The sequence below is a fragment of the Lepus europaeus genome, chromosome 18, assembly GCF_033115175.1.
Source record: "Lepus europaeus isolate LE1 chromosome 18, mLepTim1.pri, whole genome shotgun sequence".
In the NCBI taxonomy this organism is placed as follows: Eukaryota; Metazoa; Chordata; class Mammalia; order Lagomorpha; family Leporidae; genus Lepus; species Lepus europaeus.
This window is the reverse complement of record NC_084844.1, coordinates 2,019,363-2,044,526: the sequence shown is the minus strand read 5'-3', so window position 1 is coordinate 2,044,526 and position 25,164 is coordinate 2,019,363. Positions and strand designations below refer to the sequence as shown.

The following is a 25,164-nucleotide window of genomic DNA, read 5'->3' as shown; positions in this document are numbered from 1 at the left end:
CTCAGCCATGTGAGGGGCGTCCTGGGCCGAACCCGGTCTACGCCACAAACGCGGCACCAGCACGGAGAAGGCAGCACCCTCCGTGCCGGGTTTCCATGGAGCTGGCCAAGCCAGGGAGGGACCGAGAGGCCGGGGGTCCTGACCGGGGCTTGTCTGCTGATCCTGGATGCTTCTCCCCGAGTGATTTCCTTGCCGGGACCCAGGCTGCACGCTGCCCCCCCAACGCCTTCAGCACACCCCAGCTTCCTGGCCCCCCAGCCCACGGCCGCCTGTCTGCAGGCTCAGCCCTGTCCATGTAATTCACTCTTTTCCGGATCCTCTGAGATCACACGGCGTTTGCTAACTTCACAGCCGGCCTGCAGGCCCCCAGCACTCCTCCGCTGTGTCCGGAGGAGTCCCGGTCCCAGCGTGGCTGACCTGTGTCACCGTCCAGCTGCCCTGCCCTTCAGGCTCGTGGCTGTCAGAGGTGGACACCCCCACCCCAGCAGCTTCTCCCGACCCTGGTGGCTCGCGTCTGCACCTGTCAGACCACACAGGTGGGTCCCGCTGGCTCCACCATGGCTTCCTCTCCTGCCACGCTCCGGGACTCACCTGGAAGCCCACGGGACAGCAGCAGCGCCCGGAGGGGACGCCTGAGGGCGGGATCACCTGTCCGCTCCGTCCGCAGCCTCATTGACCTCAGAACCTGGAGACCCACGGAAGGCAGGACCGGACCCCGTCTCTGGCTGGATGTACAGAACTCCGTTACTGACCTGGTTACCCCTCTAGGGGGCAGACAGGGACCTGGAGGGGGGTATTGAAGGGACGCCGCAGGGCACTAGGATGGGCTCGCAAACCCAAAGGATGCCTCCCTCTGTGGGGCCTGCTCTCCCTCTGGATCCCAGGCTGGGTTCTACCTTGGGCAGGCGAGCGGGTCCCCAGTGGCTCTGACCAGGCAGTGGACAAGATGACCGTGTCTCAGGTTCTGCTGGCTCCACACCAGGAGCTGCCCCTCCAAAGATCTCATGGACAGGCCGTTGGTGGCCGAGCTGGGCTAGCCACTGCCCCTCAGGACACACTCAGGAGGTGCCACCCAGCCGCTGGGGCTGGCTGCACTGCTGGCCGGCAGGTGTCCAGTCTTGGCAGCACTCCGCCGGCCAGCGCTGTCTCTGCTGGCATCCTCAGACCCATGAGGTGGGGCAGGGCTGCAGGCTCCCCTCTTTCTTAAAACATTTTTTTCAAAGATTTATTTGAAAGGTGGAGTTTACAGAGAGAGAGAGAGGGAGCCACAGACAGAAATCTTCCATCTACTGGTTCTCTCCCCAAATGGCCACCATGGCCAGGGCTGGGCAAGGATGAACCCAGGAGCCAGGAGTTTCATCCGGGTCTCCCACGTGGGTGCAGGGGCCCAGGCACTTGGACCATTATCTGCTGCTTTCCCAGGCCACAGCAGAGAGCTGGATCAGAAGTGGAGCAGTTGGGTCTTGAACCGGAGCCCATATGGGATACTTGTGTCACAGGCGCCGGCTTTACCCGCTGTGCCACAGCGCTGGCCCCGAGCTGCCCCCCCGACAAGTCCGTCAAAGGAGGCCACGTGCAGCTGCTGGGACCTGCAGCGCTGACCAGCCCGTGGAGCCGCCTTCCCCACTAGGACCCAGAAGGGCCAGGCCAGCCCAGTGCAGCCCGTGGCCTCCAACACCTAGGACTTTCTGACCAAGTCCAGGCAGCCCAGCTCTCAGAAGACGCTCTCCCCCCACCCCAGCCCTGCCCCGCTAGGTTAGCTCACGGTCAAAGACCAGAGCAGGAGGGGGGGCTAGGTGCTGCAGTGCAATAGTGCCTGGGGCGCCAGCATTCCAGACCCAGTGTCTGGGGCGCACACCTGGGAGGCAGCAGGTGATGGCTCAAGGACCCTGGTCCCTGGACAGCTTCTGAGGGCACTTGGGGAGTGACCCAGAGGATGGACAGGCTCTCTCCCACTGTCTCTCTCTTCCTCCCTCTCCCTGTCGCTCTGACTTTAAACAGGCCACAACAGTGGACGTGGCTGGATCCTGCCAAGACGCTGGATGAAGTGGCCGGTGTGGGAGTGGGACATCGTGAAACACAAGCCAGTCCTGGGGAGGTGCCCTGGCGCTGACACCAAACAACCGAGAAGCCTGCCCTGCATGAGGGGTGCACGGGGGACACCCCAAGAAGCGCAGAGGTGGGATTCCCAGCCCTGGAGGAGGGGTGCAGCCGCAGCTGCCGGTGGGCAAGGAGACCCCGAGGGAAGCTGGCAGGCGGCGCCCTGGCTTTGTAACTTGACAGGAACAGCCACGAAACGGCCCTCACAGCATTGGGGGGGGGGGTCCGCCCCTGCAGGCTCAGCCCAGGGCCCCCACCAGGTGGGACAGCTGAGCAGGTTCTGAGGTTCTAACTCCCACAGCCCTAGGCGCTGGACAAGGCGCCGAGCGAGGAGGAACGCAGGCACGGAGTCTCCATTAGCAGGGGCCACCGTGGTCACTCAGCGCCCCCCAAAACCGCCCCCGGGGGCTGGCGACCCCCACCTTGCGCCTGAGTGGCGGTGAAGCGCTCCTGAGCGACCCTCCCCTGTCCCGCTGGCTCTGTCCAGGGTGCTGAGCCCCCCTGGCTCCCCCAGGTCCCGCCCAGGCGGCTGGAGGCGGAGGGAGGGGCCCACGGACGCCGGGCGCAGACCCGGGTCCGGCCAGCGCGGGGCCCCTGAGCGCCTCGCACCAGCGCGCAGCGGCAGGAGGCGCCTCCCCGGGGCGAGCGCGGGGTCCACCGGGCAATGCCCGCTCAGCCCGCGAGCCCGGCCGCGAGGGGGGAGGCGGGCGGAGGGCGTCCGGGCTGGGTCCGCAGCGCGGGGGTGCGGCCGGGGTCCGCGGGCCGGGCGTGGGTCCCGCGGGGCGAGGCCCGGCAGCGGCGCCTGCGTCCTGGCGCGCCCCAGGGCCGCCTCTTCCTGCCGGCGCCGGGTTTCGGTTTCGCCGCGGGTGCCGAGTCCAGCCCCGCGCTCCGACGGCCGCGGCTCCCGGGCTGCAGACCGCAGGTGGCGTGGGGTCCCGAGGACCGGCCCGGGCCGCGGCCGCACAGACGCGCGTCTCCGGGGCTCGGTAGCTTTCACCGGAGCGGCGGGCGCGGGCCCGAGGCCAGGTGGGCGCCGCTGGGTGGGAGGCGTCGGAGGCGGGGCGTGGAGCAGGTGCAGAGGGGCGGGGAGCCACCCGGCCCGCAGCCCGCTTTCTTCGCGGCTGGGGGCGGGGAAGGGGGCAGGGGCAATTGGCCTTGAGTTCTCAGGTGCCCCCTGCCCACCGGGGACTGCGTGAGACCGGCGCCTACCAGCCCAGGCGTCCGTTAGATTTCAAGCAGGGTGTTCGGAGAAACTGCAGGCCTGGGGTAGCTCCGAGGTTGCGTTCGGTCAAGGAGGGTGGACTCCTGGTGCATAACAAGAGGGCGGCCTCAGGGACCCCCCACCAGCTCCAAGCCCCCTTCCGGTCTGGCCTCCTCCCGCCCCTGTCTGGGGGACTGCTGTGGGTGTGCTTGTAGCTAGTGTGTGTGGTTTTCCTGCTGTTCTCTGTGCCCAGCCAGAGAGCCCAGGCGGCAGGGGGGAGCCACTGTTCTGAGTGAGGGGAGGGGGTGCCCGGACCCCTGGGTGGTGGGGCGCAGTGGACGCTGGGCTTGGCCAGGCCAGCGAGCCTCACCACCTGGTGTCCATCCCGGGAGGACCGTCCGAGGGGCGGGGCAGAGGGAGGGGAGGGAGGTCGTGGGGAAGGAGCCGCTGCTTGGCCTGGCTCCAGGGTTCTTGGTCCAAAGCCAGCAGAGAAGGGAGTGTCTCTTGGAATTCTGCCACGGAGTCTGAGCCACCTGGCTCGCACAGCACACTGCGTCATTGGAGGCCGAGCGCGCCCGCCCGTGCTGACCTGGGGGTGGATCTCGGCAGAGCTCAGAGCGGGGCGGGCAGCGGCAGAGGGGCAGCGGGCGGCAGGCCAGGTGTCGGCGTCCGACGACCACAGGGCACACAGGTCGCCCTACCCCGGGGTGTGTGTGCCCCAGGCAGATTGCCACCGGCTGGGGGTCGTTTCCATGGGGGGGGGCATTTCCATCACGTGGGGCTTCTGTTTTGCTGGGGATTTTTGCTGGCCGCTTCCTTATTGCCAGGCCCTTGACCTGGGCTGATGCCACTCGCCACAGAGGGAGTCAGGGATGGGGGCCTGCACACATGGCAGCTCTGCTAGCCCCGCCCACCCTGACCCCACATGGTCACCAGCGATTCCGGGTGCTGTCGGGCTCTTCCCGCACGGCATACCCAGTGCTCACCTGGGGTTTCACCTGTGAGGTACCCAGGACAGGCAGCAGACCCTCAGGGGTTCTGCAGGCCAGACCCCAGTACCGGCTCCTGTCCTGTGACCAGCAGCCGTGCTGGGGAAGCCCAGGGCCCACCGTCTCCCCTCTCGCTCCGGAGGGAAGGTGCACAGCGGCAGAGGCCGGGTGAACTTGCTATGGGAGTGTTTTCTGTAGAATCCCAGGACTGGGTCCATGGGCCTGGCCTTCAGAAAGCCGATGCAGAGTTAGAGAGAGAGAGGGAGAGAGAGAGAGGGAGAGAGCGAGTCTTCCATCCACGGGTTCACTCCCCAAATGGCTGCAATGGCTGGGCCAGGCCAAAGCCAGGAGCCTGGAGCTCTGGCCAGGTCTCCCACGTGGGTGGCAGGGACTTGGAAACTGGATCAAACTGGTGCTCACACGGGACGCCCATGCGATGCTGGTGGTGTTGCAGGCGGCAGCTTAACCCACTGTGCCAAACGCCGGCCCCAGGGCAGCGGCCCCAGGGCAGTGGATCTGTTACCGGAGAATGGCAGGGTTCTTGTCTTCATGCAAGAAAGAATTCAGGCGTGAGACAGAGTAGTGGGAGGTAAAATAGCGAGGTTTATTGGGGAAGGGACATCCGTAAGGAGGATGGGCACCTCTCCAGACAGGACCTGGGAGAGAGTGCCGTGGCTCAGACTTAGGGGGAGGAGCGAGGTTATATGGTTGAGTGGAGAGAGTACACTTGGGCAGGCAGGCGGGTGGGCGGCTCAGCAGAGAGGCCGAGGGCAGAGCGCAGTCCGGTTGGGTGGGGGGAGGGTGTTAAGGAGATGGGTCTCTGTCTTCACACATCTCCTCCTGAAACAAAGGATTTTATGGCTGTAAACATTAAGAAGCTCCTATCTGAGTTTCCCCCTGAAGGTATCAGACAGGAGGAAGCCCAGCTGGCGCCATCCTGGGTTCAGAGGAAGGGTGAGCAGGACCCCCTGGAGGATCAGGATCCGGAGGAGCAGGGGGTTTGAAATGCAGATACTGGGCTGCACCTGGGAGACTGTGGAAGACTTGTCAGGCAGGAGGGGCGGGGCCCCCACCTGGCAGGTTATCGGGTAGGAGGGGCAGGGCAGGATGGGAACACGGGGCAGCCCCTGAGACGTCATCGGGAAGACTTTGGGATGCAGATGCCTGTGCTGGACATAGACGCCTTCTCTTTAGGCCTTTATGTCGCACACACATAAGCTCATATCTGACTTCCTCCCTAACAGATCTGCTGGTGCAGATGTTACCGGAGAGGCTGGGATAGGTCCTCGTGCCCCCGGAAGTAACCAGCTCCAGGGACCAGCCAAGTGGAGTGGGTGCAGAGGGAGAGGCGGGGCCCAGGTTCAGATGGCTGGGGCCGCTTCTCTCCTCTGTGTCTCCCTCCCCTCCCTCTTCTTCTGGGATGTCGCTGGGCCAAGGGCTTTCCAGCCTGAATGGCATCAGAATAGCTCCCATGGTGTCCGGCCTGGAGGATGGTCCTGGGACGCCCCCGGGGTGGGGGGAGCAGGCTGGGACCCGGGACTCTGCCGGGCAGTGCTGGGCTGCTGCCTTTCCTTGTCACTTCCCTTCGTCCCCATTCACAGGCAGAGCTGGGGCTGGGGGCTGGGGGCTTCTGGTTGGTCCATGGGGGTGTGGCCAGTGATGGGGGCCAGCGTGTGTCCAGTGGGATGGCGGGACTGAGTCCAGGGGCAGGGTGGGTATCTGTTTCTCCGATGGGGGGCTTGGCATTCCTGAGCAAGTTGGCTGCCAGGGTGGTCGGGGAGCTGCCGGTTCCCGGGAACGGAGGCCGGCATTGAGATGTTAACCAGGCAATTGTGCTCTGAAAAGCTAAACATTGCAAACTAAGGGAGAGATAAGGAGGCAGATTTGTCCGAATCCCTCGGTGCTGGGACTGGGACAAGGTTACAGGCTCCGGAGGGGGGGGGGGGAGGAGGAGGAGGAGGAGGAGGCTGTGAGGGCGTGAGGGAAGTGGTTTCCGGGTGGACGGGGTGGAGCTGGCATCGGGGCGGGTGGCAGGTGCAGGGGACGCCCTAGGCTGGGTTTCCATTGACTGGGGACCTCGGGGCTGCAGCATTTTCAGTTTCCCAGAAAATGAAACCTAAGCTGGCGGGCGGTCACGTGACGGGAGGCGTGGCTCCCAGCCGCCGGCTCTCGCTCTCACCTCCAGGTCGGCAGGGCTCGACCCTGGCTGCCAGAAGCCTCCGGGTGGGCGGACACATGGAGTGTCCGGCGTGCCAGCACGTCTCCAGCGAGGAGGCCCCCAAGTTCTGCAGCGAGTGTGGAGAGAGGCTGCCCCCCGCGGGCGCCCTGCCAGGTAAGGCCCATGGGTGCACCGGGGGGACACTCGTGCCCAGCAGGCACCCAGGTGGCCCCAGTGTCCTGCGGCTCCGACTCGGTCCCGGGCCGAGGAGGAGGCCGTGGGCTGCCCGGGAGGGCGGCTGCGTCGGGCCCTGCGCCCGAGGTGCCCCTTGCTTTGTAAAGTCCACTTCCCACCCAGAAGCCAGGGTCCCCCTTCCGCCTCGGGTCCGGGAGTGTCGGGCAGGCGGAGAGGTTCTCAGAGGACTTCAGGGGTGCTGCTGGGGGTGGGGCCCTGCCTGGCTCTGTTTGTAAAGTGAGGGGTCCCTGCCGGCCCCCTCCTGGCTCAGGGCAGCGGCGAGTGACTGACAGGAGCCGGGCCACGCACCTGCCGACGCCATCTCAGGCCGGTGCTGTCCTCTCCGTGGGCTGCAGGGCCCGGACTCGGGCCCCTCCGTCATCTCCCTCTGCTGGCCTCGTCCTGTTCCGTGGTTTTAGTTACTTATATTAAAAAGTATTTATTTATGGCCGGCGCCGTGGCTCAGTAGGCTAATCCTCCGTCTTGTGGCGCCGGCACACCGGGTTCTAGTCCCGGTCGGGGTGCCGGATTCTATCCCGGTTGCCCCTCTTCCAGGCCAGCTCTCTGCTGTGACCCGGGAAGGCAGTGGAGGATGGCCCAAGTGCTTGGGCCCTGCACCCCATGGGAGACCAGGAGAAGCACCTGGCTCCTGGCTTCTGGTGCGCCGGCCACAGCGGCCATTGGAGGGTGAACCAACGGCAAAGGAAGACCTTTCTCTCTCTCTCTCTCACTGTCCACTCTGCCTGTCAAAAAAAAAAAGTATTTATTTACTTGAAAGTCAGAGTTACAGAGGGGGTAGATAGAGAAAGATCTTCCGTCCGCTGGTTCAGTCCCCAGAGGGCTGCAATGGCCAGGGCTGGGCCAGGAGCCAGGAGCTTCCTCCCACGTGGGTGCAGGGGCCCAAGCACATCTTCTGCTGCTTTCCCAGGCCACAGCCGGGAGCTGGATCAGACGTGGAGCGGCTGGGATGCCCAGCAGCACCCATACGGGACACAGCGCTGCGGGCCATTGCTTTACCCACTCGGCCGCAGTGCCGGCCCGTTCTGTGGTTTCAGTGCTGCCCGTGTCCCGGCATCCCCCAGGTTCTTCCTTTCATCTCGGCTGACCGCAAGGCTCTGTGGCTTGGCTGCACGGAGGACACCCAGCACTGTCCCTGGCTCCTCCCCCTTCCTGCCCCACATCCGATTCCAAGGAGACCCCCCCACCCCCTCACCCCACCCCGTCTGCACCATCATCACCTCCCGGTACCCCGGGATGGCTGTGTGCCCAGGTGCATCCCCCACCTGCTAGGGCTCCCCAGGCCGGGCCTCTAGGAGGAGGGTCTGCATGGTGGGGGCCTCGAGGACTCCGGGCCCCACGGGGACTCTGCCATGTGGAGAGCAAGGTAGCTCACCTGTGCACCCAGCCCAGCCGGGGGAGTGGCTCAGCAACTCTCATTTCAGAGGTGCTGAGAGCGAGGCACAGAGAGGGCATGTAAGTGGCCTGTGGTCACACAGCTGAGCAGCTGGCAGAGACAGGACTGGGCCTCCGTGGGCTGCTGGTCTGGGGACTCCGTGGACGGCCCGGGCCCTGTACCTGCAGTCCTGGGGAAGCCTTCCTGGCTGTGAGCCTCGGGTTAGAATTCATCCCTGGGGCTGGGCAGAGCAGCGGCCCCACGCGTGGCTGGCGAGAGGTGGTGTGGACCACGGAGCGCCCTACGGTCCCTCCTGGGCAGCGGTGACTTCCGGAGGCCTCACATTCCTCCCCTGGGCATGTGACGTTCTCTCCAGATGCCCGTGTGCTGGGAACAGAAACCGAAAGCAGGATGTGGGCTGGGAGCCGGCTGCAGCTCCTCCTCCCGGCCACTGCAGGTCTGCCGGCTGCCCGGTCTCTGCCGGCTGCCCGGTCGTGGGGAGAGGAGCACCGGGATAAAGGCACGGAGTGGGGGGTCCCCGGTGGCCCAGCTCAGAGCGCCAATGCCCCCGCCCACCCCACGTCCCGGCCCCAGGCAGCACTGGAAGGTTACCGTGATGGGTGAGGGTCTGGGTGATGGATTTCTTTTTCCTTTTCATGCTCTGAGCTCTCTTGAAGGATCCGGGTTGCTGTAGCTGGAGGAATAAGTTGGGGAGCCCGAGAACGGAGTCCAGGCAGGGGCGCGTGTGCAGGTGGGCACTGGCTGAGAGGGGGCGCCTGCAGGTGCCCTGGGCAGCTCGCGCGGCTGAGGGAAGCCTGTGCCGGTCTCAGCGAGGGACCTCGGGGTGCCCAGGTGGGCGTGCAAGGGCAGTGGACATTTCGGTGTCTGGAGCCACAGACGTGGGCTGGGAGAGCAGTGTTTTCTGTCGCGAAGTGGACATAACACATGACTTGGCTTTTTTATTTTTAATCATTTATTTATTTATTTGAAAGGCAGAATTACAGAGAGAGAGAGGGAGAGGGAGGGAGGGAGGGATGTTCTGTCCCCTGGTTCACCCCCGAGTGGCCACAGTGACCAGGGCTGGGCCAGGCCCAAGGCAGGCGCTCCATTCGGGTCTCCCTTTGGGCGCCGCTTTCCCAGGTGCCTCAGCAGAGAGCTGGATCAGGAGCAGAGCGGCCGGGAATTGAACTGGCGCTCTGACGGGATGTCGGCATCGCAGGCGCCGGCGAAACCCGCTGAGCCACACTGCCAGCCCCACCGCGTGCGGGACTGCACTGGGTGGCACCAGGCACGGTCTGCTCAGTGCTGTGTGGCCGTCGTCCTGGTCCCCCTCCAGAACCTTCTCAGTCTCCCGAGGTGCAGCTGTCCGAGCGCCCACTCCTGAGCCGCAGCCCCCCACGTCTCCCGTGTCCGACTTCCCATGTTGCTCCCGACAGGGGCCTCGCTGGCTCTGAAGTGCACGTGTGGCTTCCTTCTGGGAGGGGCCGGGCTTGCTTGGGCTTCACGGCTGCCGGAGGCCGACCCAGGGGGTCACGGGGCTGCCTGCTGCCCGGGCAGCATCACGGTGGGAGGCTCGCGTGGACGTCGGCCCGGCTGACCCCTGAGCGACCACTCGGCTGCTGCCCGCGAGCTCCTGGCTTCCTCCGCCATGACCGATTTCGGGATCTGTCTGGAGGAGGGCGCGGGCCCGCTGCACTGTGTCTGGGTAGCTGTGCCTTTGTGTCCCTGCCCACAGAGCCCACAGCCAGCACGGGCCTGGTGAGCTGCGCGCTCCCGGGGCTGGGGCGGGGGTTGGCTCTGATTCCGCCACAGGTCAGGGGGGCGAGGACTGAGACCTGGAGCCTGTGCCCGTCTCGGTGGAGCCTGGGTTCCAGCCCTGCCGGCTGGGAGCGCGTGTGTTGGTGTTGTGGCACGGCGTGGCGTGGTGCGGCACGGTGCCGGGCAGGCTGCTCCCAGTGCTGCCTGGGGAGGACGCCCTGAGCTGACTCGCTGGGCGCTGGTGGGTGCTCGTTGTGCTTCTCAGCCCCGCTACTTTCCCTTCCACTGGATGGTTCTAGAAGTATACTTGCAGACAGAACCGGGAGACCTGAAGTCCCCGCTCCTCTCTGTGGCCAGCTCCATCCTCCGGCCGGACGCAGATGGGCCCAGAGGTCTCTGCGTCAGATCTGTTGGTCCCTCCAGCAGGATGTGGCCAAGACCCCAGCAAGGAAGCCCGGTCCTTTCCTGAGTCTGGCTCTGTGGCCAGGGTGGATGCCAGGTTCTGATTGGTGCAGCCAACCAAGGCCCGCCCCTCCCGCTGGAGGAGGGGGCGGAGCCAGCAGAGTCCCGGTGTGTCAGGAAGCCCAGCAGGCACCCGGGCCGTGTGTGTGGTTTCCGACCATCGGGTCTTGTGTGTGCTCCGTCCCGAGTCTCGCCCCAGAGCTGCCTTCAGCCCACGGCTCCTGAGGGCTCTGGGTGTCCAGGCGCCGCAGCCAGCGTGGTCCCTGCCCTCAGAGCTCAGCGTGGGGGCAGGGCAGTGAGAACATAGGGCGCATGTGGAGAGACAGAGGGAAGGGGCTGGGGCAGCGTCAGGCTGAGGGGAGCCCCAGCGGGGAACCTTGGGTGTGAGAGCCATGGGGTCACTGAGACCCTCGGAGCGGGCAGGGGGATCAGGTGCTCAGTGCTGGTGGGTGACGGCTCAGGACAGGCCTGGTCCTGGGGCTGACCGACGGGATGGACGGATGGGTCAGGGCCAGGATGGGAGGTGCGAGGCCCCTGGGGGCCGGGGACCCCCAGTGTGTCCTGGAGAGAGGGACATCGGCCCACATCCTGCTGCGTCCTGGCAGAAAACGCGGGTGTGGACCTGGGGGGGACGTCCTGGCTGCCCTGCCTCTGTCTGTCTGGTCGGTCCCCTTGTTGCATCTGCGGCCGGGTCCCTGGCTCCGTCCTGCCCGCCTGGCTGCAGGGGCGTGGCCTGCCCTTGCCCGTGGGCCCAGCCAGGGGCCTCAGAGGCAGACGGGCTCCTGTCTCAGCGCACGCCCCGGAGAGCGCTCATCCCGCTTCCTCCCTGCAGGCTCCAAGAATGACAGTGGCGCTGGCACCGTGGCCGTGGCCTCGGTGGCCCTGGAGGCAGACGTACAGTGTGTGGACACGGCTCGGGCAGGAGACGGGCCCCCTGCCTCGTCCCCGGGCTCAGGTGATTGGCAGGAAAGCGCAGACGAACCCGGCTCCGACGCCTCCTGGACCGTCCAGTTGGTGAGTCCCTGCCGCCGCAGCTCACCTGCACCCCTGCCCTGCCGGCGAGCTGTGCCCGCTCTCAGGGTGGCTGGGCCAGGCTGGCCCCGAGCCTGCTCACCGGCTGTGTCCTCATGACGGCTGCCCCAGAGCCGCCTGTCGGCACTGTTGCCCTCTGTGCCCGCCTCACCCACCACAGAGTCTCCACCTTCCGCCCTGTGTGCCGTGACCCCCGTGGTCTGCCTGCTTGGGCGCGGGGCAGGTGTGAGGCAGCGTGCTGGCTGCGGGACGCCCTTCCTCAAAGGTGGAGCCCTATCGTCTTGGACGAGCTGGACAGGATGGGGGGTGGTCTCCTCAACAAGGCCCTCGCCAATCCTGACCCGTTCAGGAGGGGGAGGAGGGGAGAGTGGGAGGGGTCGGCTCCCGGCTCGCCCGAGCCCCGTGGTGTGGATGGGGGGTCGGCTCCCGGCTCCCCGAGCCCCGTGGTGTGGATGGGGGGTCAGCTCCCGGCTCCCCGAGCCCCGTGGTGTGGATGGGGGGTCAGCTCCCGGCTCCCCGAGCCCCGTGGTGTGGATGGGGGATCAGCTCCCGTCTCCCCCGAGCCCCGTGGTGTGGATGGGGGGTCAGCTCCTGTCTCCCCGAGCCCCGTGGTGTGGATGGGGGATCAGCTCCCGTCTCCCCCGAGCCCCGTGGTGTGGATGGGGGGTCAGCTCCTGTCTCCCCGAGCCCCGTGGTGTGGATGGGGGATCAGCTCCCGGCTCCCCGAGCCCCGTGGTGTGGATGGGGGGTCAGCTCCCGGCTCCCCGAGCCCCGTGGTGTGGATGGGGGATCAGCTCCCGTCTCCCCCGAGCCCCGTGGTGTGGATGGGGGGTCAGCTCCTGTCTCCCCGAGCCCCGTGGTGTGGATGGGGGGTCAGCTCCCGTCTCCCCGAGCCCCGTGGTGTGGATGGGGGGTCAGCTCCCGGCTCCCCGAGCCCCGTGGTGTGGATGGGGGGTCAGCTCCCGGCTCCCCGAGCCCCGTGGTGTGGATGGGGGGTCAGCTCCCGGCTCCCCGAGCCCCGTGGTGTGGATGGGGGGGTCAGCTCCCAGCTCCCCGAGCCCCGTGGTGTGGATGGGGGGTCGGCTCCCGTCTCCCCTGAGCCCTGTGGTGTGGATGGGGGGTCAGCTCCTGGCTCCCCGAGCCCCGTAGTGTGGATGGGGGGTCAGCTCCCGGCTCCCCGAGCCCCGTGGTGTGGATGGGGGGGTCGGCTCCCGGCTCCCCTGAGCCCCGTGGTGTGGATGGGGGGTCAGCTCCTGTCTCCCCGAGCCCCGTGGTGTGGATGGGGGGTCAGCTCCCGGCTCCCCGAGCCCCGTGGTGTGGATGGGGGGGTCAGCTCCTGTCTCCCCTGAGCCCCGTGGTGTGGATGGGGGGGTCAGCTCCTGTCTCCCCTGAGCCCCGTGGTGTGGATGGGGGGGTCAGCTCCTGTCTCCCCTGAGCCCCGTGGTGTGGATGGGGGGTCAGCTCCTGGCTCCCCGAGCCCCGTAGTGTGGATGGGGGGTCAGCTCCCAGCTCCCCGAGCCCCGTGGTGTGGATGGGGGGTCGGCTCCCGGCTCCCCGAGCCCCGTGGTGTGGATGGGGGGTCGGCTCCCGTCTCCCCGAGCCCCGTGGTGTGGATGGGGGATCAGCTCCCGGCTCCCCGAGCCCCGTGGTGTGGATGGGGGATCAGCTCCTGTCTCCCCGAGCCCCGTGGTGTGGATGGGGGGGTCAGCTCCCGGCTCCCCGAGCCCCGTGGTGTGGATGGGGGGGTCGGCTCCTGGCTCCCCGAGCCCCGTGGTGTGGATGGGGGGGTCGGCTCCTGGCTCCCCGAGCCCCGTGGTGTGGATGGGGGGTCGGCTCCCGTCTCCCCGAGCCCCGTGGTGTGGATGGGGGGTCAGCTCCCGTCTCCCCTGAGCCCCGTGGTGTGGATGGGGGGTCAGCTCCCGTCTCCCCTGAGCCCCGTGGTGTGGATGGGGGGTCAGCTCCTGTCTCCCCGAGCCCCGTGGTGTGGATGGGGGGTCGGCTCCCGTCTCCCCGAGCCCCGTGGTGTGGATGGGGGGTCAGCTCCTGTCTCCCCGAGCCCCGTGGTGTGGATGGGGGGGTCAGCTCCCGGCTCCCCGAGCCCCGTGGTGTGGATGGGGGATCAGCTCCTGTCTCCCCGAGCCCCGTGGTGTGGATGGGGGGGTCGGCTCCCGGCTCCCCGAGCCCCGTGGTGTGGATGGGGGGTCAGCTCCCAGCTCCCCGAGCCCCGTGGTGTGGATGGGGGGTCGGCTCCCAGCTCCCCTGAGCCCCGTGGTGTGGATGGGGGGTCAGCTCCCGGCTCCCCGAGCCCCGTGGTGTGGATGGGGGGGTCAGCACCTGGCTCCCCGAGCCCCGTGGTGTGGATGGGGGATCAGCTCCTGTCTCCCCGAGCCCCGTGGTGTGGATGGGGGGTCAGCTCCTGTCTCCCCTGAGCCCCGTGGTGTGGATGGGGGGTCAGCTCCCGGCTCCCCGAGCCCCGTAGTGTGGATGGGGGGGTCAGCTCCTGTCTCCCCTGAGCCCCGTGGTGTGGATGGGGGGTCAGCTCCTGGCTCCCCGAGCCCCGTAGTGTGGATGGGGGATCAGCTCCCGGCTCCCCGAGCCCCGTGGTGTGGATGGGGGATCAGCTCCTGTCTCCCCGAGCCCCGTGGTGTGGATGGGGGGTCGGCTCCCGGCTCCCCGAGCCCCGTGGTGTGGATGGGGGGTCAGCTCCCGGCTCCCCGAGCCCCGTGGTGTGGATGGGGGGGTCGGCTCCTGGCTCCCCGAGCCCCGTGCTCACGCACACGGCTGTGTGCAGCTTGCCGGTCCCCACTGGCCTTTCTGCTGGGCCCTGCGCGGCTGCTCTGTCTGTGGTCTGGGGTGGGGTGGGGACAGCTCTGGTCTGTGACAGCGGCGCGTGTGCTGCTGCTTTGGGGTCCGGGGCCGATGGGTGCTCGGTAGCGGGGTGTGTCTGGCGTGTGGTCTGCTGTGTTGGAGTCTGTGTGGAGTGTGTATGTGCGTGTTGTGAGGGACTGCGTGAGCGTTGTGTGTAGGAACAGAATGTGGTTCCGAATCTCCCGTCCTGGGGCTGGGCAAGGGCAGTGAGCAGAGCGCTCTGGGCTGTGCTGACCTTGGGGTTCACTCTGGGTGAGAGGACGAAGCCCCACGCCCACGCCGTGGGGGCCTTGTGCTGCCCCCCGCCCCGGCAGACAGGTGTGGAAGGTGAAGCCCGTTGATTCGAGCACACCCATGTAGGGCTGCGGCTGCTGCTGCCCCGGCCTCACCCCACACCCGTCAGTCATCGTGCAGGTGGTCCTGGCGCTGAGGTGGGGGTGGGGATGGGGGTGGGGTGGGGGTGGGGTGAAGGGACCGGCCAGGGCCACGCCGCCCTCCCTGGGTTTGCTGCTCACAGCGTGGGTCCCTCTAGGGAACACAGAGTCCCAGGTCCCTCCCAGCCCTGCCGGGCGCTGTGTGTGTCGGCGAGGTCTTCCTGGGGTCACTTCCATGGGTCACTTCGTTGGAGAGTGTCGGCTGCAGGAGGGGGCTACTCAGAGTCCTTGCTTCTTTTCTTGTTTTTTTTTTTTTTTTTTTTTTAAGATTTATTTGAAAGGCAGAGTGACCGAGAAGGAGAGAGAGTTCGTTCTTCCATCGCTGATTCAGTCCCCAAAATGGCCACAATGGCCAGGGCTGGGCCAGGCTGAAGCCAGGAGCCAGGAGCTCCATCCGGGTCTCCCACTTGGGTGCAGAGGCCGAAGCACGTGGCCAGCTTCTGCTGCCTTCCCAGGGGCATTAGCAGGGAGCTGGATCAGAAGTGGAGCAGGGGCCGGCGCTGTGGCGTCGCGGGTAAAGCCCCGCCTTGCGGTGCCGACATCCCATATGGGCTCCGGTTATAGTCTTGGCTGCTCCTCTTCCAGGCCAGCTCTCTGCTGTGGCCTGGGAAAGCAGTGGAGGATGACCCAAGTGCTGGGGCCCCTGCACCCACGTGGGAGACCTGGAGGAAGCTCCTGGCTCCTGGCTTCAGATCAGCCCAGCCGTGGCGGCCTCTGGGGAGTGAACCAGCGGATGGAAAGCCTCTCTCTCTCTCTCTCTGTAACTCCACCTCTCAAGTAAATTAAAAAAAAAAAAAAAAAAAAAAAAACAAACGTGGAGCAGCGGGACTTGAGCCAGTGCCCATGTGGGATGCCGGCGTTGGAGGCCGCGGCTTTAACCCTCCGCCACGGCACCGGCCCCTTGTCCTCTGCTGTAGTTCGGCTTTTTGTTGCAGAACGAAGTGTGGGGCCGGCGCTGGCGGCCGCTGGTGCCTGAGCCCTGCCTGTCGCGGCCTTGGTGCAGGGATGGGGGTGCGGTCGCGCCAAGCTTGCCGCACGGGGAGAGCGTGGCGGCCGAGCCGCACGGTGACGGTGACGGAGCTCTCGTCCCATTCAGAGTAAGAAGAAAAGGAAGAAGATTCAGGGCAGAGCCGCTTCCTCAAAGCCGGGCCCCTCGCCCCTGCCTGCCCCCGGCCCCTCGAGTCTGGAGCCGCTCTGGAGCCCTGGGCCCCAGGACACAGCCCGGTCCCAGCCGCCGCCGCAGGGCACAGGCCCCAAGGAGCCGGCCCCGGGGGACAGCGGTCCCGGACCCCAGGACCTGCGCAAAGGGGAGGGCCTGGGCCCTGGCCATCCCCCCGGGGGCAGAGGCCTCTCCGGGGCGGGGCCCAGCCCGGCTGCTGCCACTGCCGCCCCGGAGCTCCTCCTGGCAGAGTCACCGCGGGACGACGCTGGGCCCGGGCAAGGACCCAGGAACGAGCTGCAGCCAGCCAGGCGGCCGGAGGGGGCCCCTGCCTCCGGGGTGAGTCACCGGGCGGAGGTGGCCGGGGATGGCAGGGTGCCTCGTCCCTCTGCTGTGTCATGCAGCTCCCACGTCCCTTCTTGTCCCAGAGGGGTCCTCAGGGGCCTGCTCCCCGGGAGGCGGCCAGGGAAGGGACGCCCACACCCAGGCCTGTGGCAGGTGCTGGCCTTGTGAGCTGAGACACAGGCTGCCCCCTTCCATCTTGGCTCCTGGGCTCGAGCTCCTGGGCTCTTTGCTTATTTTATTTTATTTTATTTTATTTTATTTTATTTACTTATTTTTTGACAGGCAGAGTGGACAGTGAGAGAGACAGAGAGAAAGGTCTTCCTTTTGCCGTTGGTTATTTGAAAGGCAGAGAGAGAGAGAGAGAGAGAGAGCGCTCATCCATTGCTGATCGACTCCCCAGATGTCCACAGCGGCAGGGGCTGGGCCAGGCTCAAGCCAGGAGTCAGGGACTCCGTCCGGGTCTCCCACATGGGTGCAGGGACCTGAGCACTGGGCTGTCTAACGCTGCTTCCCCAGGTGGATTGGAAGTGGAGCAGCCGGGACTTGAACCGGCACTCACATGGGATGCCGGCAGCTTACCCAGCTCCCCTTCTTAAAAACTTCTAATTTTTAATTAAAATTTTAATTTAATGTATTTGAAAGAGAGAAAGAGGTCTGCCGTCCACTGGTTCAGTCCTCAAAAGTGTGCAACAGCTGAGGCAGGGCTGGGCCAGGAGGAAGCCTGGACCGGGAGCTCTATCCCAGCCTCCCGAGCACTCGAGCCCTTAGGGTGAATGTTAGCAGGCAGCTGGGCCAGGCCCCCGCGGGGACAGAACCAGGCGTCTCAACTGCCGAGCCACGTGCCCACCCTGGCGCTGGGTTCGCTTTCTTTCTTTATAAAGATTCATTTATTTGAAAGGCAGAGTTAGGAGTTCTAGAAGGAGAGAGAGAGGTCTTCCATCTGCTGGCTCACTCCCCAAGTGGCTGTAACAGCCAGGACTGGGCCAGGCCAGGCCAAAGCCAGAAGTCAGGCGCTTCTCCCAGGTCTCTCACGGGGGTGCCGGGGCCCACGCCCTCGGGCCATCGTCCACAGCTTTTCCCAGGAGACTTAGCAGGGCGCTGATTTGGAAGTGGAGCAGCCAGGACTTGAACCGGCGCCCATAGAGGATGCTGGAGCTACAGGTCGCGGCTGTAACCCACTGAGCCACAGCGCCGGCCCCTGAGCGCGTTCTCTTGCAGGCTGTTGAGGCTACGGCTGAGCCAGCTGATGGCGCTGGGAAGGAAATGAAAGGCAAGGCCCAGAAAAGCAAGCAGCCGCCAGCAAGCACCCCTGCTTCCCAGAAACAGGGCCAGGTAGGGCAGCTGCTTCCGGCCAGGCCTGGCCTCCTGGGGGCCTCCTGGCTGCTGCTGTCTCCGCCCTTGCAGAGGGAGAAGGGAGCCGGCCAGGCAGGGAGAGTGCCAGGAGCCAAGCAGAGCCCCTGGGGAGGCGCTGTGGGGGCAGAGGTGGGGAGTGGGAGGGTGGGCGGCCCCGAGGATGACTGAGCGTGGTGGGCGGGAGAGGGGCTGGAGGCCGGGGAAGGTTCCAGCAGAGAAGGGAGTGGCCGCTGTGGCTGCAGGGGGAGCGGAGGGCAGGCCTTAGGCTCGGTGTTGGTTCCTGGCTCCAGGAAGCTGAACCCAAGGACGCCACGACTGTGACTGGAGACAAAACGGATAAAAACAAGAAGGCAAAGCTGGAGGCCCCGAAGAAGCCGGAAGGAAGCAGCAGACATCACGCGGCCTCTCTGAAGAGTGAGAAGAGCCAGGAGGGGGGCTCCCGGGAGGCCCCGGAGAGGTGGGTGTGGCCAGCCGGGGCGGGGTGGGGCGGGGGGGGGCTGGGGCCCTGTGGGGGGGCGGGAGGGGCATCTGTCAGTCCTTTCCTGATGGTGCCTGGGATCCACCTGCAGAGTGGGGCGCGCTGTGCCACAGCAGGTAAAGCTGCCGCATATGAAGCCGCCATCCCACATGGGCGCCGGTCCCGGCTGCTCCACTTCCCATCTCCAGCTCCCTGCTGTGGCCTGGGAAAGCAGTGGAAGATGGCCCAAGTGCTTGGGCCCCTGCACCCACGTGGGAGACCTGGATGGACTTCCAGGCTCCTGGCTTCAGCCTGGCCCAGCCCCGGCTGTAGTGGCCATTTGGGGAGTGAGCCAGTGGGTGGAAGACCTCTCTCTGCCTATTAAATAAATAAATAGACGAGTAAATCTTTTTAAAGAAAGACAAGCGGGCCATGTGTGTGCGCACGTGTGCGTGTGCACGTGTGGACGCGTGTGTGTGCGTGTGCGCAGGTGTGTGGGCGGGGCTGGACATGATCGGTCTCCGTCTTGGCCTCCCTGCAGCGGGCTGAGCCCCGGCGAGGGAGTCACGGTGTACTTCCACGCTATCCTCTCTAAAGACTTCAGCTTTGACCCCAGCCACCACAAAGTGTTTGTCAGGGGAGGAGAGGAGCTGGGAAAGACCAAGTGGACGGATGTGTGTGAGATGAACTACACCAGGTGAGCACGCGGAAGGCCCCGTGTACACAGCACGTGTGCACACGGAGGGCCCCGCGCACACGGCTCCCCAGGTCAGCACACAGAGGGCCCCGCGCACAGGGCTCCCCAGGTCAGTACACAGAGGGCCCCAAACACAGGGCTCCCCAGGTCAGCACACGGAGGGCCCCGTGCACACAGGGCTCCCCAGGTCAGTACACAGAGGGCCCCACGCACACAGGGCTCCCCAGGTCAGCACACGGAGGGCCCCGCGCACACGGCTCCCCAGGTCAGTACACAGAGGGCCCCACGCACACAGCACGTGTGCACACGAAGGGCCCCGCGCACAGGGATCCCCAGGTCAGCACATGGAGGGCCCCATGCACACAGCACGTGTGCACACGGAGGGCCCGCGCACAGGGCTCCCCAGGTCAGCACACGGAGGGCCCCGCGCACAGGGCTCCCCAGGTCAGCACACGGAGGGCCCCGTGCACACAGGGCTCCCCAGGTCAGTACACAGAGGGCCCCACGCACACAGGGATCCCCAGGTCAGCACACGGAGGGCCCCGTGCACACAGGGCTCCCCAGGTCAGCACACGGAGGGCCCCGCGCACAGGGATCCCCAGGTCAGCACACGGAGGGCCCCGTGCACACAGGGCTCCCCAGGTCAGCACACAGAGGGCCCCGCGCACAGGGATCCCCAGGTCAGCACACGGAGGGCCCCGTGCACACAGGGCTCCCCAGGTCAGCACACAGAGGGCCCCACGCACACGGCTCCCCAGGTCAGCACACGGAGGGCCCCACGCACACGGCTCCCCAGGTCAGCACACGGAGGGCCCCACGCACACGGCTCCCCAGGTCAGCACACGGAGGGCCCCGTGCACACGGCTCCCCAGGTCAGCACACGGAGGGCCCCGTGCACACGGCTCCCCAGGTCAGCACACGGAGGGCCCCGGCACACGGCTCCCCAGGTCAGTACACGGAGGGCCCCGTGCACACGGCTCCCCAGGTCAGCACACGGAGGGCCCCGCGCACAGGGCTCCCCAGGTCAGCACACGGAGGGCCCCGCGCACAGGGCTCCCCAGGTCAGCACACGGAGGGCCCCGTGCGCACAGCAGCCCATCCCGGAAACCCGTGGATGACCTCATGCTCACTCAGTAAGGTGCCCAGTTCGGGGCAGTGTCCCCTCGGGCCCGTCTGGGACCCGTGTCTTGTTTTGGAAGCATCGCTCCGGTTGGCTTTGGTTGCTAGCGCTGGGTGTGCGCCCGGTACTGTGGCAGTGTGAGGAACTCAGGCTTCCGGGCTGGGGTCGGGGGGTGACCGGCTGGCATCCCGTGTTTGCAGGGACTTGCACGAGAACGGGTCCCTCATCGAAGGCAGCCTGGTCATCTCCAGGCAGCACCTGGACAAGGCCATCCCCTACAAGTACGTCGTCTACCGTGACAAAGGCACCGCGGAATACGAGTTCATCTACAAGCAGCAGCAGAAGGAGGGCGAGCACGTGAACCGCTGCCTCTGTGTGAAGTCCACCCTCGTGGGCTCGGGAGGTGAGCCGGGGCTGTGGGGACCACCCAGCCCGAGGTTCCCCGCGGATGGGTGGACGGGCGGCCCGGGGAGAGCCGACACCTGCGCCCGCCCTGCTGGGGCTGTCGGGAGTGCGAGGGCCCTCTCCGGTTCTCCTGGCCTTTCCTGGGCCCTCTGTCCCAGCCCTGGTGTCTGCCTGGCCCCTTGTGCCGCCCTCAGCTCCCCTCTGTGCCTGGACACGCGCCGTTGGTCGGGGGAGCCGGGCATCGTGGGCTGCCCTTCCTCTTCCTCTGTGCATCTGTGTCCTCGGGAGTCCGTGTCTCCAGGGTCTTATTTGTCGTGGCTGCGTCCTGAGCGTTGGTTAGCAGGCACAGAAGGGCAGAGGCCTCGCCCCTGTGAGTCCCCGGGCCCAGAGCCGCCCCGGTGACTCTGCCCAGCTTCCGTGATTTGGCGCGTTTCTGAGCGCTGTTTCTGTCCCGGCTGGCGGACTGAGAAGCCAGCTCCCCGGCGAGAGCGGGAGGCTGCCCATGGTGGCCCAGAGAGCCGGGGTTTCTGTGGCAGTGGAGATGGCCCCATTGAAAGAGCAGGAGGCCGGGGGGCTGACCCGGGGCCTGGGCAGGTGTCCCCGAGGAGGCGGTCCCCCAGGCGGGGCCAGGGTGGAGCTGGGCAGCCGGCCACTGCGCCCTCCGCCTGTCCCCCCTCTGCTCTGTCTGCCTGTGTCTCCATGGCCTCCGACCGTGTCGTTGATCTCGTCCGTCTCCCGTCTTCTGGGGAGTGCCCCGTGCTCTCGGCCCTTCCCGCCCACACTGGTGTTATTTGCCGCTTGTGCCCGGAGCCAGGGATTCAGCCCTTGTCCCGAGCAGGGGGCTGTGCCCGGGGCTCCGTGTGCGGCTGCTGGGACTGGGCATCCTCTGTGGGGTGGAGGAAGGGGCGCGCGTGCCACCTGGCGAGCTCACGTTCTAAGGGACGTCTTTGCTGGGCCTGCCTGCCGGTCACACAGAGATTCCGTGGCCGTGGCTCTTCGCCTGCCTGTCTCCCTCCAGGGGCCAGACCCCCAGTAGCCGGGGGGAGCGAGTCCAGCGGCCCCGAGTCTCCCACCCCTCCCTTCCCGGCCGCTGTCTCTGTGTCTCTGCCTCGCGCCGGGCCCTGGGCGTCCCGCCTACAGCCTGGCTCTGGCGTCCCCCAGACTGGCACCAGTACGACGACATCATCTGCATGAAGCCGCCCGGGAAGTTTCGGAGGTTCCTGGATAAACTCACGGACGGCACGCAGAAGGACCTGGTGCGCGGGAAGCAGCTGGCGGCCGGCATCATGCTCGACAGCATCTTCAGCGTCCTGCGGCCCTGGAGCCCCGTCAACCTCGGCAGCTTCTTCACGCAGCTCCAGCAGTTGTACGCCGTCGTCCGCGTGCCCATGGTGTACGAGGGCCAAGCCCAGCCGTGGAAATCGCTGCAGTACGAGGAGGCGCAGGTACTGGCAGGGAAGAGCGTCCGTCTGCTGGGCCAGGCCAAAGCCAGGAGCCAGAAGTCCGTCCTGGTCTCCCACGGGGGTGCAGGGGTCCAGGCGCTTGGGCCGTCGTCTGCTGCCTCCCCAGGTGCATTTGCAGGGAGCTGGATCTGAAGTGGAGCAGCCGGGACTCGAGCCAGCGCCCGTATGGGATGTGGGCGTCATAAGCAGTGGCTAAACCCACCACGGTGCAGCGCCGGGCCCCAGGCTTCACTCCAGCCGCCAGCAGCCCCACTTGCCAAGCGGGCAGCCTCTCCCCCACCTGCTGGGTGGGCGGCCTCTCCCCCACCTGCTGGGTGGGCGGCCTCTCCCCCACCTGCTGGGTGGGCAGCCTCTCCCACCTGCTGGGTGGGCAGCCTCCCCCACCTGCTGGTGGTCACGTGACCCCTGACTTCCTGGCCAGTCCATCCCGCCCGGGAGCACTTGTCAGCCTGTGTCCTTCCTCCTTGTCCCCGAGAGCCCTGCCCAGTACTGGTTCCCCTGGGCTTTGGGCAGAGTGGACATGAGGGGTGGAGGCCCCCTTACTGCCCCTCAGCCCCAGCACAGTGCGCCCTGGCCCAGGCAGTTTTAGGCAGACCTGGAGCCACCTTGGAGGTGACGGTGCAACTGCCCTGCCGCCTGGCTCTCCGGGAGCTGAGGGGAGGAGCTGGGGGGGCTGAGCCCTGCTCTGCGTGGGGTCCGGCTGCGGTGGCCCCGTGACACCCGCGTCTTCCTCCTCCTGGGCCCAGGTGAAGGAGCACCTGTGGCAGTATCTGAAGAAGAAGATGGCGCCGTTTCTGGAGGGAAAAGGCGGCGAGCACGCGCCCGGCGACGGCCCGGTGAGCAGCAAGCTGAGGATGGGCCTGATCGTCCTTTTCTCGGTGGAAAAGTTTAACCTGTGCTTGCCACAAAGTGACCTGGGCCTGCTCTGCTGCCTGCTCGCGCCGAGTGCCCGCGGCGCCGATGCCCTCCATCGCGACCTCAGTCACTTCCCCGGAACCTCGCACAGGTACGGCGGTGCTGCCCTGCGCGGCTGCCTCGCTGACTTGTCTTTGCTTACAAGAGCAGGTGCCTGCCCTAGAGTGGCCGGGCACGCCAGGCCCCCCCGCGGGGTGGCCAGCGCCCTTCCTCTGCCGTGTTTGCCGCCTGAAGCCGTTCGCACCTGCTGTCGGCCGCCCCGCCTCTCACAAGCCCCGCGGTGCACAGGGTCTGGGGACTTCCTTTGGGGACGTCCTGGGAGCAACCCAGATGTTCACCCACGGCACTGCCCGTGCCCTGTGCTTGCACAGCATGATTGTCACTGGCCTGGAAGGGTCGGAGGTGACAAGGACAGGGCCTGTGCCAGGGAGGCCGCCTGGGGGCCTCCCTGAGCCCGCCTTTTTCCAGTCTGGCCTGCAGCTCTGATTGGTGGAACCTGAGAGTGACATTCGGGGCCTACCTGAGCGGCAGCTCTCGCTGACATCTGGCTTCAGGGGTTTTAACACCGGGGGTGGGGAGCGCCAGCGAGGAGGCGCGCGGGGTTAGCGTGTTCCCTCAGGCCATGTGCGGAGTGAACACGTGTGTTTGGAAGGACGAGGATGCCCGGGCTCTGGCCGCGTGCCTTTGCAGGCTGCCCAGCCTTGGCGCTGCCCACAGATCGGCAGTGGCCTGGCGGCCTGGGCCCAGCCTCGCCCTGCAGCACAGCCCTCGGCTCTCTGCTCTCCCTCGGGGTGGAGGGGGAAGTAGCTCTGTGGAGTGTGTGGTGGGGATTGCCCGGGTGTCCACGGGGTCCTGATGGAGCACCCCAGTCCCCGCAGCCGTGCGGTGCTCCCCTCCCCGCGGGGCGGGCCCCACACGGCCGACGTCGGCTCACCACGGCGTCCCCTGTGCCTGCAGCTGGCGAGCGTTCTTGGTGAACCTGTGTCAGAGGTGCATGGAGAGCAAGGTGGACTCCTGGCTGGCCGTCCTGCCCGTCCTGCACTACTTCATGGAGCTGTCGCCGCCCAGCAGGGACGCGGCGAGGCAGCCCGAGGACAGCTGGGCGGCCCTCCAGGGCATCTCCTTCTGGACGTTCCGGGAGAAGACGCCAGAGCCGTAAGTGGCCGCGTGGGGCCGGATCCTTCCCCTCAGGGTGCTTCCCGCACCAGGGGCCCCGCGGCTGACGACAGCGCCTCGCGCTCTGTGCGCCTGGGGACGGCTGGGCTACGTGGGCTTAGAGACCCACCTCAGCGAAGCCTTGTTTGTCCTGCACTGACCAGTGCCCCGGGAACAGCTCTGCCTGCCCGGCTGGAGCAGGACTGCCCGTGTCCGCCTAAGGCGTGAAGGATGGTGACTCCTCGGCTGGCTGCTTGTTCCTGGGCACCTGGGCACCGTCCCATTGGGGAGCTCCGACCCGTGCAGCCGTTGCCTTGAGATGAATTCCTGAGGGTGGAAGTGCCGTGACAGGCTGTGTGTGTGCACCTTGCCCGTTGTGGGTTCCGGGCAGCGCAGTGGGCGGGGGACAGAGCCCTGACCTCGGCCCACACAGCAGGGCCTCCCCTGGGTCACAGGAGAGTAATCACACACACAGAGCCACACCACGGGCTGGGGCGGGGGATGGTCCTACTAAATACTGAGTTCATTTCGTTGCTCACGAGTTGCAGAGGTCATCCCAGGGCCTGCGGCACCGGGTTGAGCCGCTGCCTGCGATGCCCGCATCCCCTGTGAGCTCCGGTTCCAGTTCTGGCTGCTCGCTTCCTGTCCGGCTGCCTGATAACAAACTGGCAAGGTGGTGGAAGATGGGCCGAGTGCTTGAGCCCCTGACACCCACGTGGGAGACTCGGATGGAGGTTCAGGCTCCTGGCTTCGGCCTGGCCCAGCCCTGGCCATTGTGGCCGTTTGGGGAGTGAACCAGTGGATGGAAGATTCCCTCTGTTTCTTCCTCTCCCTATTTGCCTCTCTACCTTCTAAATAAACAAATAGATAAAATTTTTAAATGTCAGAGTAAGAAAAAGTTAAATATATGACCTTATAATGTGATTTTATAGTTTAAACAAGGTTGTGCTTTATATTTTTAAAAGATTTATTTACTTATTTGAAAGGCAGAGAGAGGTCTTCCCTCCACTGGTTCACTCCCCAGTTGGCCGCAATGGCAGGAGCTGTGCTGATCTGAAGCCAGGAGCCAGAGGCTTCTTCCGGGTCTCCCACGCAGGTGCAGGGGCCCAAGGACTTGGGCCATCTTCTACTGCTTCCCCAGGCCACAGCAGAGAGCTGGATCAGAAGTGGAGCAGCTGGGACTCAAACCGGTGCCCATGTGGGATGCCGGCTCTGCAGGTCGAGGCTTTGTCCGCTACGCCACAGCGCCGGCCCCGTGCTTCATTTATTGGGAAGAGTTACAGAGAGAGAATTAAAAACAGAGAGGGAAGGAGAGGGAGGGAGACAGAGAGAGCGAATCTCCATCCCCTGGCTCACTCCCCAAATGGCCACAGCAGCCAGGGCTGGGCCGGGCTGGAGCCGGGGCGGGGGCTCCATCCGGGGCTCCCACGTGGAGGACTTGACCAGGGCGGGGACCAAGCACTGGG

At 66.3% G+C, this 25,164-nt stretch overlaps 1 protein-coding gene across 3 annotated transcripts in view; it reads left to right on the top strand.

Annotated features, from left to right (window-relative positions):
• The first annotated feature begins 6,462 nt into the window (after window positions 1-6,462).
• RNF213 (ring finger protein 213) overlaps window positions 6,463-25,164 on the top strand; it is a 103,994-nt gene continuing 85,292 nt past the window's right edge. The window contains exons 1-10 of one of the 3 annotated variants that reach the window (XM_062215756.1): window positions 6,463-6,622; window positions 11,128-11,309; window positions 15,726-16,127; window positions 17,352-17,465; window positions 17,777-17,943; window positions 18,485-18,640; window positions 19,961-20,163; window positions 21,327-21,610; window positions 22,375-22,634; window positions 23,501-23,698. In XM_062215756.1, coding sequence (XP_062071740.1) covers window positions 6,526-6,622; window positions 11,128-11,309; window positions 15,726-16,127; window positions 17,352-17,465; window positions 17,777-17,943; window positions 18,485-18,640; window positions 19,961-20,163; window positions 21,327-21,610; window positions 22,375-22,634; window positions 23,501-23,698 — 2,063 coding nt within the window. In that variant the 5' untranslated portion in view covers window positions 6,463-6,525. Of the gene's footprint in view, window positions 6,623-8,656; window positions 8,696-11,127; window positions 11,310-15,725; window positions 16,128-17,351; window positions 17,466-17,776; window positions 17,944-18,484; window positions 18,641-19,960; window positions 20,164-21,326; window positions 21,611-22,374; window positions 22,635-23,500; window positions 23,699-25,164 lie in introns of those variants that run through there. The other 2 variants (XM_062215758.1, XM_062215757.1) reach the window with 2 other exon arrangements.